Source organism: Triticum aestivum, chromosome 5B, assembly GCF_018294505.1.
Source record: "Triticum aestivum cultivar Chinese Spring chromosome 5B, IWGSC CS RefSeq v2.1, whole genome shotgun sequence".
Classification (NCBI taxonomy): Eukaryota; Viridiplantae; Streptophyta; class Magnoliopsida; order Poales; family Poaceae; genus Triticum; species Triticum aestivum.
In genome coordinates this window covers 231,013,401-231,025,951 of record NC_057807.1, presented here as the reverse complement: position 1 = coordinate 231,025,951, position 12,551 = coordinate 231,013,401, and the positions used below count along the sequence as shown (strand labels likewise).

The following is a 12,551-nucleotide window of genomic DNA, read 5'->3' as shown; positions in this document are numbered from 1 at the left end:
TGACTTATTTGCTTGGCATTCATCACCGCACGGAGAAGGAAAATGTATATCCGTCCATGAAAGCATGGGAGGCGCGGAAACACTAAGTAAAAAAACTATCCATTTGCTTGGCACTGGATTTGGTTGAGCATATGTGAACTCACATAGGCATCAACCAATAGATGTATCTGCTCATTTTTTAAGAATGTATTTGGTACAATTTAAAATTCATTTAGTTGTGAACTATGAGATTTTTATTTATTACGATGTAAAATTTTGTGACTTATTTGTTTAATCACGTGCAATGTTTTATTCTAATTTGTTTGTTTGATCAATATGCATAATGTACATATTTAAAAATTTGGCAAAAAGATAACCAAATGGATTGACCGATTGAACGCACTGCACACAAAATACGTGGACGAAGACGGACGCCTCTCCAACCGCCGACTCAAACAGACAAAAGTCAAACCAAATGTGCATCCGTTTGCGTCGGAGTTGGCCTAACCTTCCCAGAAGCACAAAAAAAGTTGACGATAAAGTTTTGAAAAGTGTATATATCCCGTCCATGGAAGCATGTGAGGCACGGAAACCAAGGTCCAAGGCAGAAACGAAAGAAATTTGGCACCGAATACTCATCGTGTTACCCACACGCGACCACTTCCGCAGCCTCCAGGTGGCCCCACCGGATCATCATCCACCGTAAAGTGGGAAACTTGACCGCCTCCGCAGCCTCTACGTGGCCCCACCGGGTCATCCACCGCAAAGTGGCAAACGTGACGAGAGATACCGGGCCGAGCGGCTCCACCCCCTCCGCAGTCAACAACGTCTGTTCAACTCGGCAACTTCCCACTTCCTGCAGTCGCGAGTCGTCTTCTCTTCTCTTCTCCCGCAACACCTTCTCTTCCTCGTCCCCCTTTCGCCCGCCTTCGCTGATTGATATTGTCCTCCCCAACCCCCCCCCCCCCCCCCCCCCCCCCCCCCCCCCCGCTCGTGTCCCCAAGGAGCGCCAGCGCCGAGAGAACCGCAATTTGCATCCCGCACGGTGCTGGAGGGGACCGCCACGCCGCGGATCGTCCACGCGCGCACGACTCCGACTCCGCGCCTGCATTTCTGATCCGGCTGGTCGGCGGCCGGCGAGATGTTGGGGGGCGTCCTGTCCAAGACCCTTCTGTGAGTCCCCGTTCCTTGCGTAGAGCGGCCATTCGACGCTGCACTGGGTTGGGCGAACGGGCTCGCGGCGGTTTCTCTTTCTTCTGTCTCCTGATTCTTCTCCGACGCTGACGCAGGCTGCTGTTCGGGTACGCGATGCCGGCGTTCGAGTGCTTCAAGACGGTGGAGGCGCGCCCCAACGACGCGCACATGCTCCGCTTCTGGTGCCAGTACTGGTGAGCCGTTCCTTCCTCCTCCTCCATTCCCTTCGAGTTAACTTACCCGGTGCCTGCACGGCCCCAATTGATGCGAATTGCTTCCCTTTCCTTTCGATGCGGAGTCGGATGCACTACTTGGACATCATACTATCCTGCGCTACCATCATGCCACCTTTAGTCCCCCGCCGTAACTTGTTTACTCGCTAAGCATGATATTAGTAGTTCTTTATTTGTGTATCTAGACGAAAGATAATGATAGTGCCATCTTCAATAACTGACTCACTTTTGCCTTCTATTGGGTTACATGCGTTCTTTTGTTTCCACGTGTTATATGTTGGGTGTTAGGTGGATGTGGCACCACCATCCTGCCTTGTGCTTGCAATAGACTTTTAACCCTCTTAAGCTGTAGTATTACGATTCACAGTTTTATGCTTATTTCTTTTGTCTCAACAAAATGCTTGTAAGTTCTGCTACAGTTTCAGATGGGTATCATACACCCCGAGAAAAAAAAGGCGCCTAGCTGCATATGGTTAGTAATTGTATGCAGGGTGTTTGATCAGAAATCGGTGCTCCAGCCAAGAGGGCTCAGAGATTTTTTATTTTATGATTTTGTTCTTTGTATATACTTGTTACTAAGGCCTGAAATCAAACAGGGCTTAGTTTGCACCTATGCTTACAAGGGAACTTGTTTATGGACCATCTAAATCCATCTATCTTCGCAAATAAATAACTGTTGGCAGGCAGGAAAAAATACATTATTATTGCTGCGACCTGGTAGCAGCCTTCATGTGTGACTTTAACAATTCGTAACTACTATTCCAGATGATCTCACTTTACCATTTTAACTGTTCAAATTTTCCCAATTATTTTATCCACCGTCCAAATGCCATGCTGGTCGGAGCGGTATCTGCCGAGTAGCCATCATGCCCAGTTGCACCCCTTCTCCTCCTTACTCATCTTCTTGCCCATCGCGGAGAAGGATGGAGGTGTGGCGTGCGGCGGTGTTGGGAGAGGGGGAGGAGTTTCCGGAAAAAAAAGAAAAAAGGAGAGGGGGAGGAGTGAGTGCGGATAGGATTTGCGGGGGAGGACGGCCGGCTTTACTTTATATATGATTTGCGGGGGATAGGATTTGCACTCAGACATGATGTATGGACGTGATGGTTTACTTTATATATAAAGCAGGGTGAAGGCCTGTTCCGATCGTTTCACTTAAATTACCCAAAATTGTAGTTTTGTTTGTAAGTTGGTCACTTGAATTCTGGCCAAGGACTCTAGATGCATAAACATTTTTATTGTACTTATTCTGTACCACTTGCTATTAATGAGCATGCTAAAAAAATGAGGATGCTCTATCCCTTATGCACAATTATGAAATGGATTTTAGCGAGCCTATTCAATTCTTGACAGACCCAGTAGGCATTAATTTAGTGTATATCAAGAAAATATTGCCTCCTCACCTAGGAACTTTTGAAAGAATAACTGAAGCTTTTTGAGCAGTGTCGGAGCTAGCGGAGAAGCGAAGGGGGGGCCAAAGAGAAAATATGCACCTTTTGGTGTGTGTGTGGGGGGGGGGGGGGGGGGGGGTGCAAATTACAACAATCTTCTTAATTTAACCTCAGTTTTTTTATTCAGTAAATATGCTATGGCTGGGGGGGGGGGCAGGGGAGGGCAGCGGCCCCCTCAGCATTGCACGTAGCTCAGCCACTGTTTTTGAGACCACAGCCTGTGTTTCTGATTTCTATATCCCAGAATTGAATTGCCTTTGGTAGACTCATAGCAATGTATCAATTAGACCTTGCAACGCATCTGACGTTTTAACTACCTAGGTTGTCGGATACTCCCTCCGTCCCAAAATAAGTGACTCAACTTTGTACTAAAGTTAATACAAAGTTGAGTCACTTATTTTGGGAGGAGGGAGTACAAGCTATTGGACATTTGCACTTATTTTTGAGGGAAATTGGACATTTGCACTTGCTAGTAGTCAATGTACCTTTAAGAGTTCCCTAAACTAATTCGGGTGTATCTGGTTAGTTACAAATTTTAACATTTTAATACGATATCATCGGTATTTCAAGCTGTCTTTGTTGTTGGAAGTTAGGCCCAGCTAAGATTAATAACTAGTACTCCATCCGTTCACAAATATAAGATGTTCTAACTTTTTGTGGATCAGATGTATATAGACACATTTTAGTGTGTCTGCTCACTCATTTCAGTCCATATGCAGTCCACATTAAAATATCCAAAGCATCTTATATTTGTGAACAGAGGGAGTATATGAGACTGTACAGATTTCCTATACTATACCTATTTCTATTTGTTACACTATTTCGGTTATGTAAGCCCACTTAGCTCAGAGGTTAGTGCATATCACAAGTTACCCAGCTTGAGTTTTTCAGTCAATCAATAGATTGTGCAGTTTCTTAGTCTTTTGTCCACGTCTACATGTGCGTTGGGGAAATATTCCAAATATCTATGGCAATACATAGCACACCTCACACGCTAACTGATTGATTTTCCACGAGGAATGCTTCCGCATATGTTATTTTACTTTTCTGTTCCAAGACTTGAACATGAATGGACTGGGTCAATGACCAACTAAACTATGGAAGGTTGACTACTATATTTACTTTGATCAGCTAATTGACTGATAAGAAGACCAATTCAAAGTATAACATACACTTCCTAAATTGCAATAATATTTCTGTATTATTACCTAACATGACTTTGGCCCTAGCATGAAGCTATTCAAAGAAACAGATCAAGAAACTTCCCATTGATTGAAGAGTGCTGTTCAAGAGAGAGAGAGAGGGGGGGGGGGGGGGGGGCTGTTATTAATGCACATACGAGACAGATGCTTGGACTAGCTGTAGTCAGATAATTTCTCCCTTACCTCTATTTGTCATTTGAAAATGATAGTTTTGGCAGTAGGTATCAATAGTAACTGTAATATTATTGGTCTTATTTAGATTAAATCGATTGCTCCGCCGTTCACACAACTAAACACGCCGGCAAATAGCAAAGTCATGAAAGACCAAAGCTATGCCCTAGCGAGGAAAGAGAAAAAAGCCCGAAGCGATCAAACCAGCGATCGACAAACTACAACAACGACCTTATTCGCACCAATGCATGTCCAATAAGGGCATCTCCAACGCGGATTACCAAAATGCCCGCAAATCAATGCTTAAAAGGGCCTGCAAATCAATGATTAGTAATTGTATGCAGGGTGTTTGATCAGAAATCAATGCTCCAGACTAGAAGCCCAGAGATTTTTTTTTATGATTTTCTTCTTTGTATATAGTTGTTACTAAGGCCTGAAATCAAACAGGGCTTAGTTTCTACCTGTGCTTAAAAGGGAACATGTTCATGGACCATCTAAATCTATCTGTCTTTGCAAATAAATAACTGTTGGCAGGCAGGAAAAAATACATTATTATTGCTGCGAGTTGGTAACAGCCTTCATGTGTGATTTAACAATTGGTAACTACTCCCTCCGTCCGGAAATACTTGTCCTAGAAATGGTTGTATCTAGACTTATTTTAGTTATAGATACATCCATTTTATCTATTTTTAGGACAAGTATTTTCGGACGGAGGGAGTACTATTCTAGATGATCTCACTTTACCCATTTTAACTGTTCAAAATGTTCCAATTAGTTTTCCACCGTCCAAATGCCCTGCTGGTCGGAGCGGTATCCGCCGAGCAGCCATCACGCCCGGCTGTGCCCCTTATCCTCCTTAGTCATCTTCTTGCCCATTGCGAAGAAGGTTGGAGGCGTGGTGTGCGGCGGCGTTGGGAGAGGAGGAGGAGTGGGCGCAGATAAGATTTGCGGAGGAGGACAGACGGCTTTAAAGCATGAGTAAGCTTCTCGGGCGGTGGGCCGCCATGAATGCGGGTAGGCGGGAGGCCGGTGAAGCCTGTGTGAATGTGCGGAGGGTTCTAGAGCAGCCATGAAGGTTTTTGGGGTAGGACCGGGGTGTTGGAGTCCGATGTGGTGGACATCCTGATCCCCCAGACCTCCCCTCGATTTGCCGCCGATCTGTGGGATTTCGGATGTCTGGACCGGTCCAGCCTGTTTTGGTGATCCACGTTGGATGGCTAGAAGTGTCCGGACGACCTGGTTCGGACATTTGCGGGCATTTTGGTGATCCGCGTTGGAGATGCCCTTATTGTCTATTCAACGCGTGTGTTCCGCTTCGCTATTTGTTTAAATTATGGAGCTTTGTTAAAATCTTCACATGCAAATGTTACTTGAGGTAAGTAGTGAATAGTGCTGATGTTTAATTGCTCCTGTTGAATCCATTATGTTTGATTGGAAAAAACATCACCGGCATGTGTTAACACAGTATTTTCAAGTTATGTTGGCTTGCTAGTTGAGCATGTACAAAATGCTTGCAGGCGGTGCTTATTTCATGAATGTTTGCTATGGCAGAAAAGATTAATATCCGGTGTTATGTATTGTGATATGTTTAATACTTCCATGATCAAATGCTTGGTTTGTCAAGAATTACTCATTCACTTGGATGATTTTCAGCTAAACTGAGGTGGAGCAGAAAGAGACTTGTAATAATATTGGATGTGTGCTTTGAGCAATAAACTAAATTCGATAGTGTATGCATGTAAGCATATGGTACTCAAGTGATTTCCCTAGGTTATCTTAAGAATATTAGACTGGCTGCGATGTTTGTATACTTGTATTATCTTTGGAACTCGTGGTACTTTTGCAGCTGCAAGGTTATATGCACCATCAAGTTAGCATGGCCTACAGGCAATCATCAGGTCCCACCTTAGAGGCTATAAGCGCAGCTGATGTCCTAACTGTTTCCATTTCTATCCCATGGCAATATGTGTACTCTTAAACTTGATATATATTCAAGTATTAAATCGGCTATGGCTCGCTTGTAAACTGACCTATTTTTGAAATGTCTCCAGGATTATTGTGGCCATGGTGATAGCCTTTGAGAGCCTCATCTCTTGGTCAGTTCAGTTCCTCGTTTATTCTATCTTTCTATTTTAACTTTTCATCTTACTTATGCATCTGTACCATTCCAGGATGCCAATGTATGGAGAATTTAAGCTTGCTTTCTTTGTTTACCTATGGTACCCCAAAACAAAGGTAACCCCTCCCCCCCGTGCACAGGAAGGGCACATAATCCATGAACAATAAAGTGGGTGTTAATTCCCGAGAACCTAAAAACGTAGGTTATAGTTTCACCATGTGAATGAGGGCTGCTTTGCTGAGGATGGTCCATCCCCGGGTGGTTTTTGCCATTTTGTAATCATATCACCATTTTAAACTAACAAGGAGATATAAGGAAGTAAAGGCCCGGTGATGTGGCTATATAAACATAGTAAGATACTTGTCATAAAAAATGGTTGATGTGGCTGTCTAAATGGCAACACGCACCTTGAATTGGATGTCTGTCAGCACACACCCTCGAAAAACTACCTCAGTGTGCCTTGTACATGAGACTCTGGTTTTGGCTTTCTCTATCTTAATGAAACAGCAGTGTCTGCCTTTTTGGTAAAACAAAAACCTTAGGGTGTATGTAAACCTGGCTTTGCAAGTTTGGGGGCTTAAACACTCTACTTTTGTTGTTCCGGGGGGTTCAGTGGCGTTTATTGTGATGTTCTTAGAAGGGGGTGAAATGGAACTTACTCTGCTTTTGAATTCCTCAAGTGCATGTAAATAACAATTAACATCCGTGTTAATGCAATTATTTCTGTAGGGCAGTGATGTTGTATATGACACCTTTCTTCGGCCCATTGTGATGCAATATGAACCAAACATCGAGCAGAGGTTACTGCATCTGAGGGCAAAGTCTGGGCAGTTACTTAGCTTCTATGTTAAGAACTGTGCTGACAAAGGGACGGCATTCTTCATGGATGTCTTGCGTTATGTGGTCTCTGACAAGGCTGAAGGATCAAATCTAGAGGTAATGGCATCCCCCGTCATTGTAACATGCAGTGTATTAGAGTTTTCATCTACCAGGTAATTTGTTCTTGATAAATTTAATGCATGAGGCAGTCAAGGGCTGCATAGGTTTAAAGAATGCATATCCCTTTTTGAGGTGTGAATCTTTTTGCGGAGTAATTTGACCATGCACTTGCTGTCATAAAGATTGGTCTGTTGCCGGTTTAAGTTCATCTCCTGCACATTGTACTATCGGGAGAACTCATGATCAATTTGCTACAACTTTAAGAAAACTGATTGCTGCTATGCATATAGCGTAGTTTAACATTGTTATTTCTTGTACAGAGAAATCGTAAGATTGTCACACTACAAGAAATATGTAGCTTCTTAAATATCAAGTGTCACCATCAGTTCTTACCAAAAAAGGCCCCACTCGACTACATATAGTTTTTTCAGGAATATGTAGCTCTAAGTAAGTATCCTGGGATACACTAGCAAGCAAAGTACCACGGTTAAATAAGTATTTATTTACTACCAAAAACTATTTTGCCATCGGTAATTATTTTCATTTATCCTATTCTTGAAGTGCAAATTACTCAAAGTGATATCTTCCTCTAAGGAAAACATTTTGAAACTCCAATGTAACTAGCCACTGGATGCTACCAAGTTTGCAGTCTTACTATAATGTACTGCAGCAGATCTCCCATGAGCCATGACACCACCTGCCTATCCATTCTGAAGAAACTCCAACCAGCATAGTCTCAAAACAGAGTGTTTTGAATAAGAGAGCAACAGCCCCAACCCTGCCAAACCACTCTTTCCTTTGTTTCCCTCTCACTACCCCACTTTGACAATTAGACAGGAGCATTATCCAACCCATCCAAGCCAACGACCCGGTCCTCCTCCCCAATCTCTACCAAGGCCATAGGCCTCTTCCGTTGTCAGCACTCAGCGTCGGCCCACCGGATAGCGACGCCGCAACCTGCTGTATTGTAAACAGGGGGAAACCATTGCTCCAGGCAACGTGGATATTGTCTGCACAAGAGCCAAAGACACAACGGAACTGTTTGTTGATTCGTCCCCTTCCACAGACCAAATCTCCTGTCCGATTCCTGTCATGTTACTACTGCACCTTCCCATCTTGTAATTTTGCTCTCTTCATTCTTGCAATTGCTCTGATTTTCATGACTGTTGATATAACTAGAGTGAATTCCATTTTTTACCGTCAGTTTCACGTTTGTGACAGCTTTTGCCCCCATTTAGCAGAAATTCTTAATTTTTACCCAATTTAGCGAAACTTGTGCCACAAATTACCGCCTTTTATTTTATTCAGTTTCTCTGTTGACCATGCATGCCACATCGACGGTTTATTATTTTTCTAGTTCTTTTGGCTGTTTTTTTCTGTTGACCAGAGCAGCAGGGGAGACGCCCGACTCCTGTTAGCCGCGCGTGGCACCCTGTACACCTCAAACTCCCTCGTCTCCATGCCGTGGTCGGCATGTGCCACCGCCATAGGCCGGTACCGGGGCTGCTCATGCTGCCCCCATCTCTCCTGTGAGATGTCTTCTCTCCTTGGAGCTCCCCCCCGGTCCAATTTAGCCCGCACGGGCCTCCTAACTCGCATCTGGCAGGACATGCTGCCATGGCCACTGAGCCTATTCCAACTATTTCGGTATATCCCGAACAGTTACTCGGGTATCCCTATAACCCTTCCCGCACCTCTGCTTCAGGGGAAAATGTCGCTGGCAAGCTCCCCGGTGTGGGGCGGCCAGTCTTCAATTGTGTCATTGGTTTGATCACCCGAAGACCGGAGCAAACCAGAAACAACACAGGGGTGCTAACGGAACCATCTACGTGGCATATACACAGTCAGCAGAGGAATAAAAAATAAAATGAAATGGGGTAATTTGTGGCACAAGTTTTGCTAAATTGAGAATTTCTGCTAAATGGGGTAAAATCTACCACACGTGAAACCAGGGGTAAAAACTGGAATTCACTCATATAATCAAGTATGTATGTTGTAATCTGTTAAATATCCTGAACATCCTGCCTGTCAGCTATAGAAATCACGTGCACGAATCATATGATAAGATACAATGCACTGGAAACAATTTGAGCAAGTGGTATTGACAGCAGTTTCATCTCTTTTCTGATTGTGCGTGTTCAGCAGAGGAACAAGAAGTCTAGCTGGAGTCCCTTTGCGACTAAACGTCGGCCGCCATCGCCACCGCAGGAATCTCTCTTTGACAACCCTGATGCCGCAGTTGTCGCTGAAGTTCTGCGCGCGACCATCAACCCCAAGCCCCGGCGAACTCATAATGATAAGGACTATTAGAGGAGAGGGATGGAATTTTACACCGGTTTAAGGAAATGATTGTGTACATAGAAATAGAATGATTCAAGCAAAGGTCAAATTGAAAGAAGAAATCTAGTACATAGAAAAACAATCCAGCAATTAACCCAGTGTGAAGAGATATGAATGAAGCATGTTGTAGACTTGTGGTGATAGCAATTTATTGTCTCTTTTTTTCCCGATCAGTTTTCTTCAATTATTTTCCTCCACATGCTTGTGTTCTGACCATTTTCCTTTCCATTATTGCATCAATCATGAGTTCATGACGACTAATCAGCTTTGTTAGTAGTATGGCATTAATCATTTCTCTTGTTGCTATCATTCCTCTTTGTGTCTAATCCTACCAAATTATTCACACAAATTACAACCCAAACATAAGCCGGAAAACTCTACAAAAGAATCTAATCGCACAAAAGAAAAGAAGAAAAGAGAAATCGAAGAGAATTCAAGGAGGTGCAACAAGAATCGCATGGAGGTGCGCCCTCCGGAGAAGTCACGGCCGGAAGAGTGCTCCGATGAAGCTGAGGCAGCCGAACAGGAGGCGGCAGAGTGGGCCGCGCCAGCGCCGGTTCCGGCGGGTTGGGTCCTCCCTAGCCGACGGCGTCATCTGCAGGTACGCGTACGCCGCGTGTTTTACCAGCGGGTGGCGTATCATGTGTATGTCCCCACAGCTGCCGGCGCCACCGATGACGCAGGCCGCCGGCGAGCTCCCCGCCCCCACGTACCGCGGTGACGCTAGGATGTCCCGGAGGCTGGTGTACCCGTTCCCGCTGCCATCGTCGTCGTTGCTGGGGATCTCGATGCCCGGCGGTGGGCACGACGGCGCCCGCTTGAGCGGCGTGCGCCAGTGCCGGAGCTCGAAGTTCCCCTTGGTGCCGCCGTTTGCCAGCGGCGAGCGCAACCGGCCGCGGTAGTGGTGCAGAGACGGCGACGCAGAGTCCGGCGTGGCAGCCAGCGCTGCCGATGGCATAACCGCCACGATCGGACCTGCAGCTACGGAGGATGGTGGATTGATAAGAATCGAATCAAACAGCTCGAGAGCAAGACGACGACTTTGAACGGGAGAGAGGAGAGAGAGAGGGAGAGAGAGGGGGGAGCAATTCACTCGAGTATATAAATTGGGAAATAGTTGGTCGGAGGCTGCTCTGGCCCGCATGTCATCGAGCACAAAAAGGTTTTAAGGACGTCAAAATAATTATACAATTTGTTTGGAGGGAGGAGTGAGTAGCGTCTGGGCCCGGAACGGCTCGTCAGATCGGCTTCGGGTGGAGGAGGTGTGGGCCCGCAACAATTATTGGATCCACGTCGGCACGGCCACGAGTGAACGTTGTGCTTCTCCATGGGGCTGTGTTTCTCCGTGGGGATTTTGGGCGTTTTAGACTATATATAGCATCAGAAATTACTCCCTCCGTTTCAAAATAGATGACCCAACTTTGTACTAACTTTAGTATAAAGTTGAGTCATCTATTTTGGAACGGAGGGAGTAGATAGTACAAAATCACATGCCTTCCAGATCCTTCCCTTTAGTTAGGGTTTCGAGTTGTTCTCCCGGGGCGATCTTCGCCGCCGTCGAGATTTTGCTCCCCTATCGCCGATCAACCCCCTCTCTCGCCCGTGTCGAGGGGAGGGGCCGGCGGAAGTTAGGGTTCCCCCAAACGACCCGATCTGTTCTTCGGGTGAGAGATCTAATGGCGGCTTCCGGGGACTTGAGCTCCTCGGGAATCATTGAAGTTGAGCAGATGATGAAAGAGCTGGGACTGAGAGAGGAGGACTTGGACGATGTGATCTTCGATGAGCAAGTTGTGCCGCCGGAGGGGCCGAGATGGATACCCTAGCTAGGGTTAACACCACGAAGAGCTACAACCAGACTTGGTTTTACGGAAACATGAGAGCGGCATGGGACATCGCACAGGAGGCTAGGTTTAAACCTCTGGAGGAAAACCTGTATACGATCCAATTCACTTGCCTTGGTGATTGGGAGAGAGTCATGAACGATGGTCCATGGAACTTCAGGGGAGACACGGTGATTCCTCTGCCATATGATGGAATCTCGAAGCCTTCCACTGTTAAGCTTGAGACAATCAACCTATGGATCCAAATCCATGATGCACCAGAACTGTATGCTCATCTGGTGACTCCGCTAGCAGCAAAGGTGGGAGAAGTTCTATTCTCAGAACCTAACTCACATGATTTTGTGGGCAATTTTCATCGAGTTTGGGTAAGCATCAATGTCTATAAACCCCTCAAGAATGCGGTATCTATGATCAGAGATGGGAAGATGCAGATATACAAAGTTAAGTACGAAAAGCTCCCTGACTGGTGCGCGGTGTGTGGCATGCTAGGTCACCAATTTAGGGAACACGGCAATGGCATCCACCCTCCGTCAGCCCTTGTGTTCAAGGATCTTCGAGCCAGCTGGGCTATGCGTACCGGTCGAGGTCCGAGAGAAGGCCGCAACCAGAGAGGTGGACGTAGAGGATGGCGATCAGGGGGCCGCCCAAGCGGTTGATCAGAGGGGGGCCGAGGCGATATGACAGAACAAGACGCTCGTGGCGCATACCATGTTGATGAGGACCCGAGCAGGGTGGCCAGTGATGCGGATATGGAGGAATGGAGCAGGAAGAGGAACGCGGGAGCCGAGTTGGGGGCCAAAATTACCACACCTCAAAAAATCTCTGAAACTGCAGAGGAAAACATGAACTCACTTGCAATTGTGCCGGCAGTTTTGATGGATGTGAGTCCACCACCGCACAGGGACCTGAAGAGAACCAAGAAGACGGAGGAGGACTCCGAAGGTGCAATCTCAAAAGTGAAGAATTTGGCGGGCTCCTTCGAGGAGCACCGCCGGGCCCAATGAGTGCGCTCTGTTGGAACTGTCAGGGCGCGGGCAAAGCCGCGACAGTTCGAGAGGTTCGCGAGTTCATGAACAAATTTGCCC

The 12,551-nt window shown here is 46.1% G+C and overlaps 2 protein-coding genes across 3 annotated transcripts; one reads left to right on the top strand and one right to left on the bottom strand.

Moving 5' to 3' along the window:
- The first annotated feature begins 848 nt into the window (after positions 1-848).
- Positions 849-9,798, top strand: LOC123111127 (putative HVA22-like protein g). Of its 2 annotated transcripts, none has more exons than XM_044531819.1 (6): positions 849-1,152; positions 1,269-1,367; positions 6,279-6,323; positions 6,399-6,462; positions 7,076-7,282; positions 9,431-9,798. In XM_044531819.1, exons 1-6 carry the CDS (start codon positions 1,121-1,123, stop codon positions 9,593-9,595), a joined length of 612 nt encoding a protein of 203 aa, XP_044387754.1. In that variant the 5' UTR covers positions 849-1,120; the 3' UTR covers positions 9,596-9,798. The 2 variants fall into 2 exon arrangements, with proteins under 2 accessions (XP_044387754.1, XP_044387753.1); XM_044531818.1 differs by having other exon boundaries at positions 9,428-9,798.
- Positions 9,799-9,899: 101 nt separating this feature from the next.
- Positions 9,900-10,712, bottom strand: LOC123111129 (uncharacterized). The gene has a single exon (XM_044531820.1). The coding sequence runs from the start codon at positions 10,581-10,583 to the stop codon at positions 10,107-10,109; it is 477 nt and encodes a 158-aa protein (XP_044387755.1). The 5' UTR covers positions 10,584-10,712; the 3' UTR covers positions 9,900-10,106.
- Between the last annotated feature and the right edge of the window lie 1,839 nt (positions 10,713-12,551).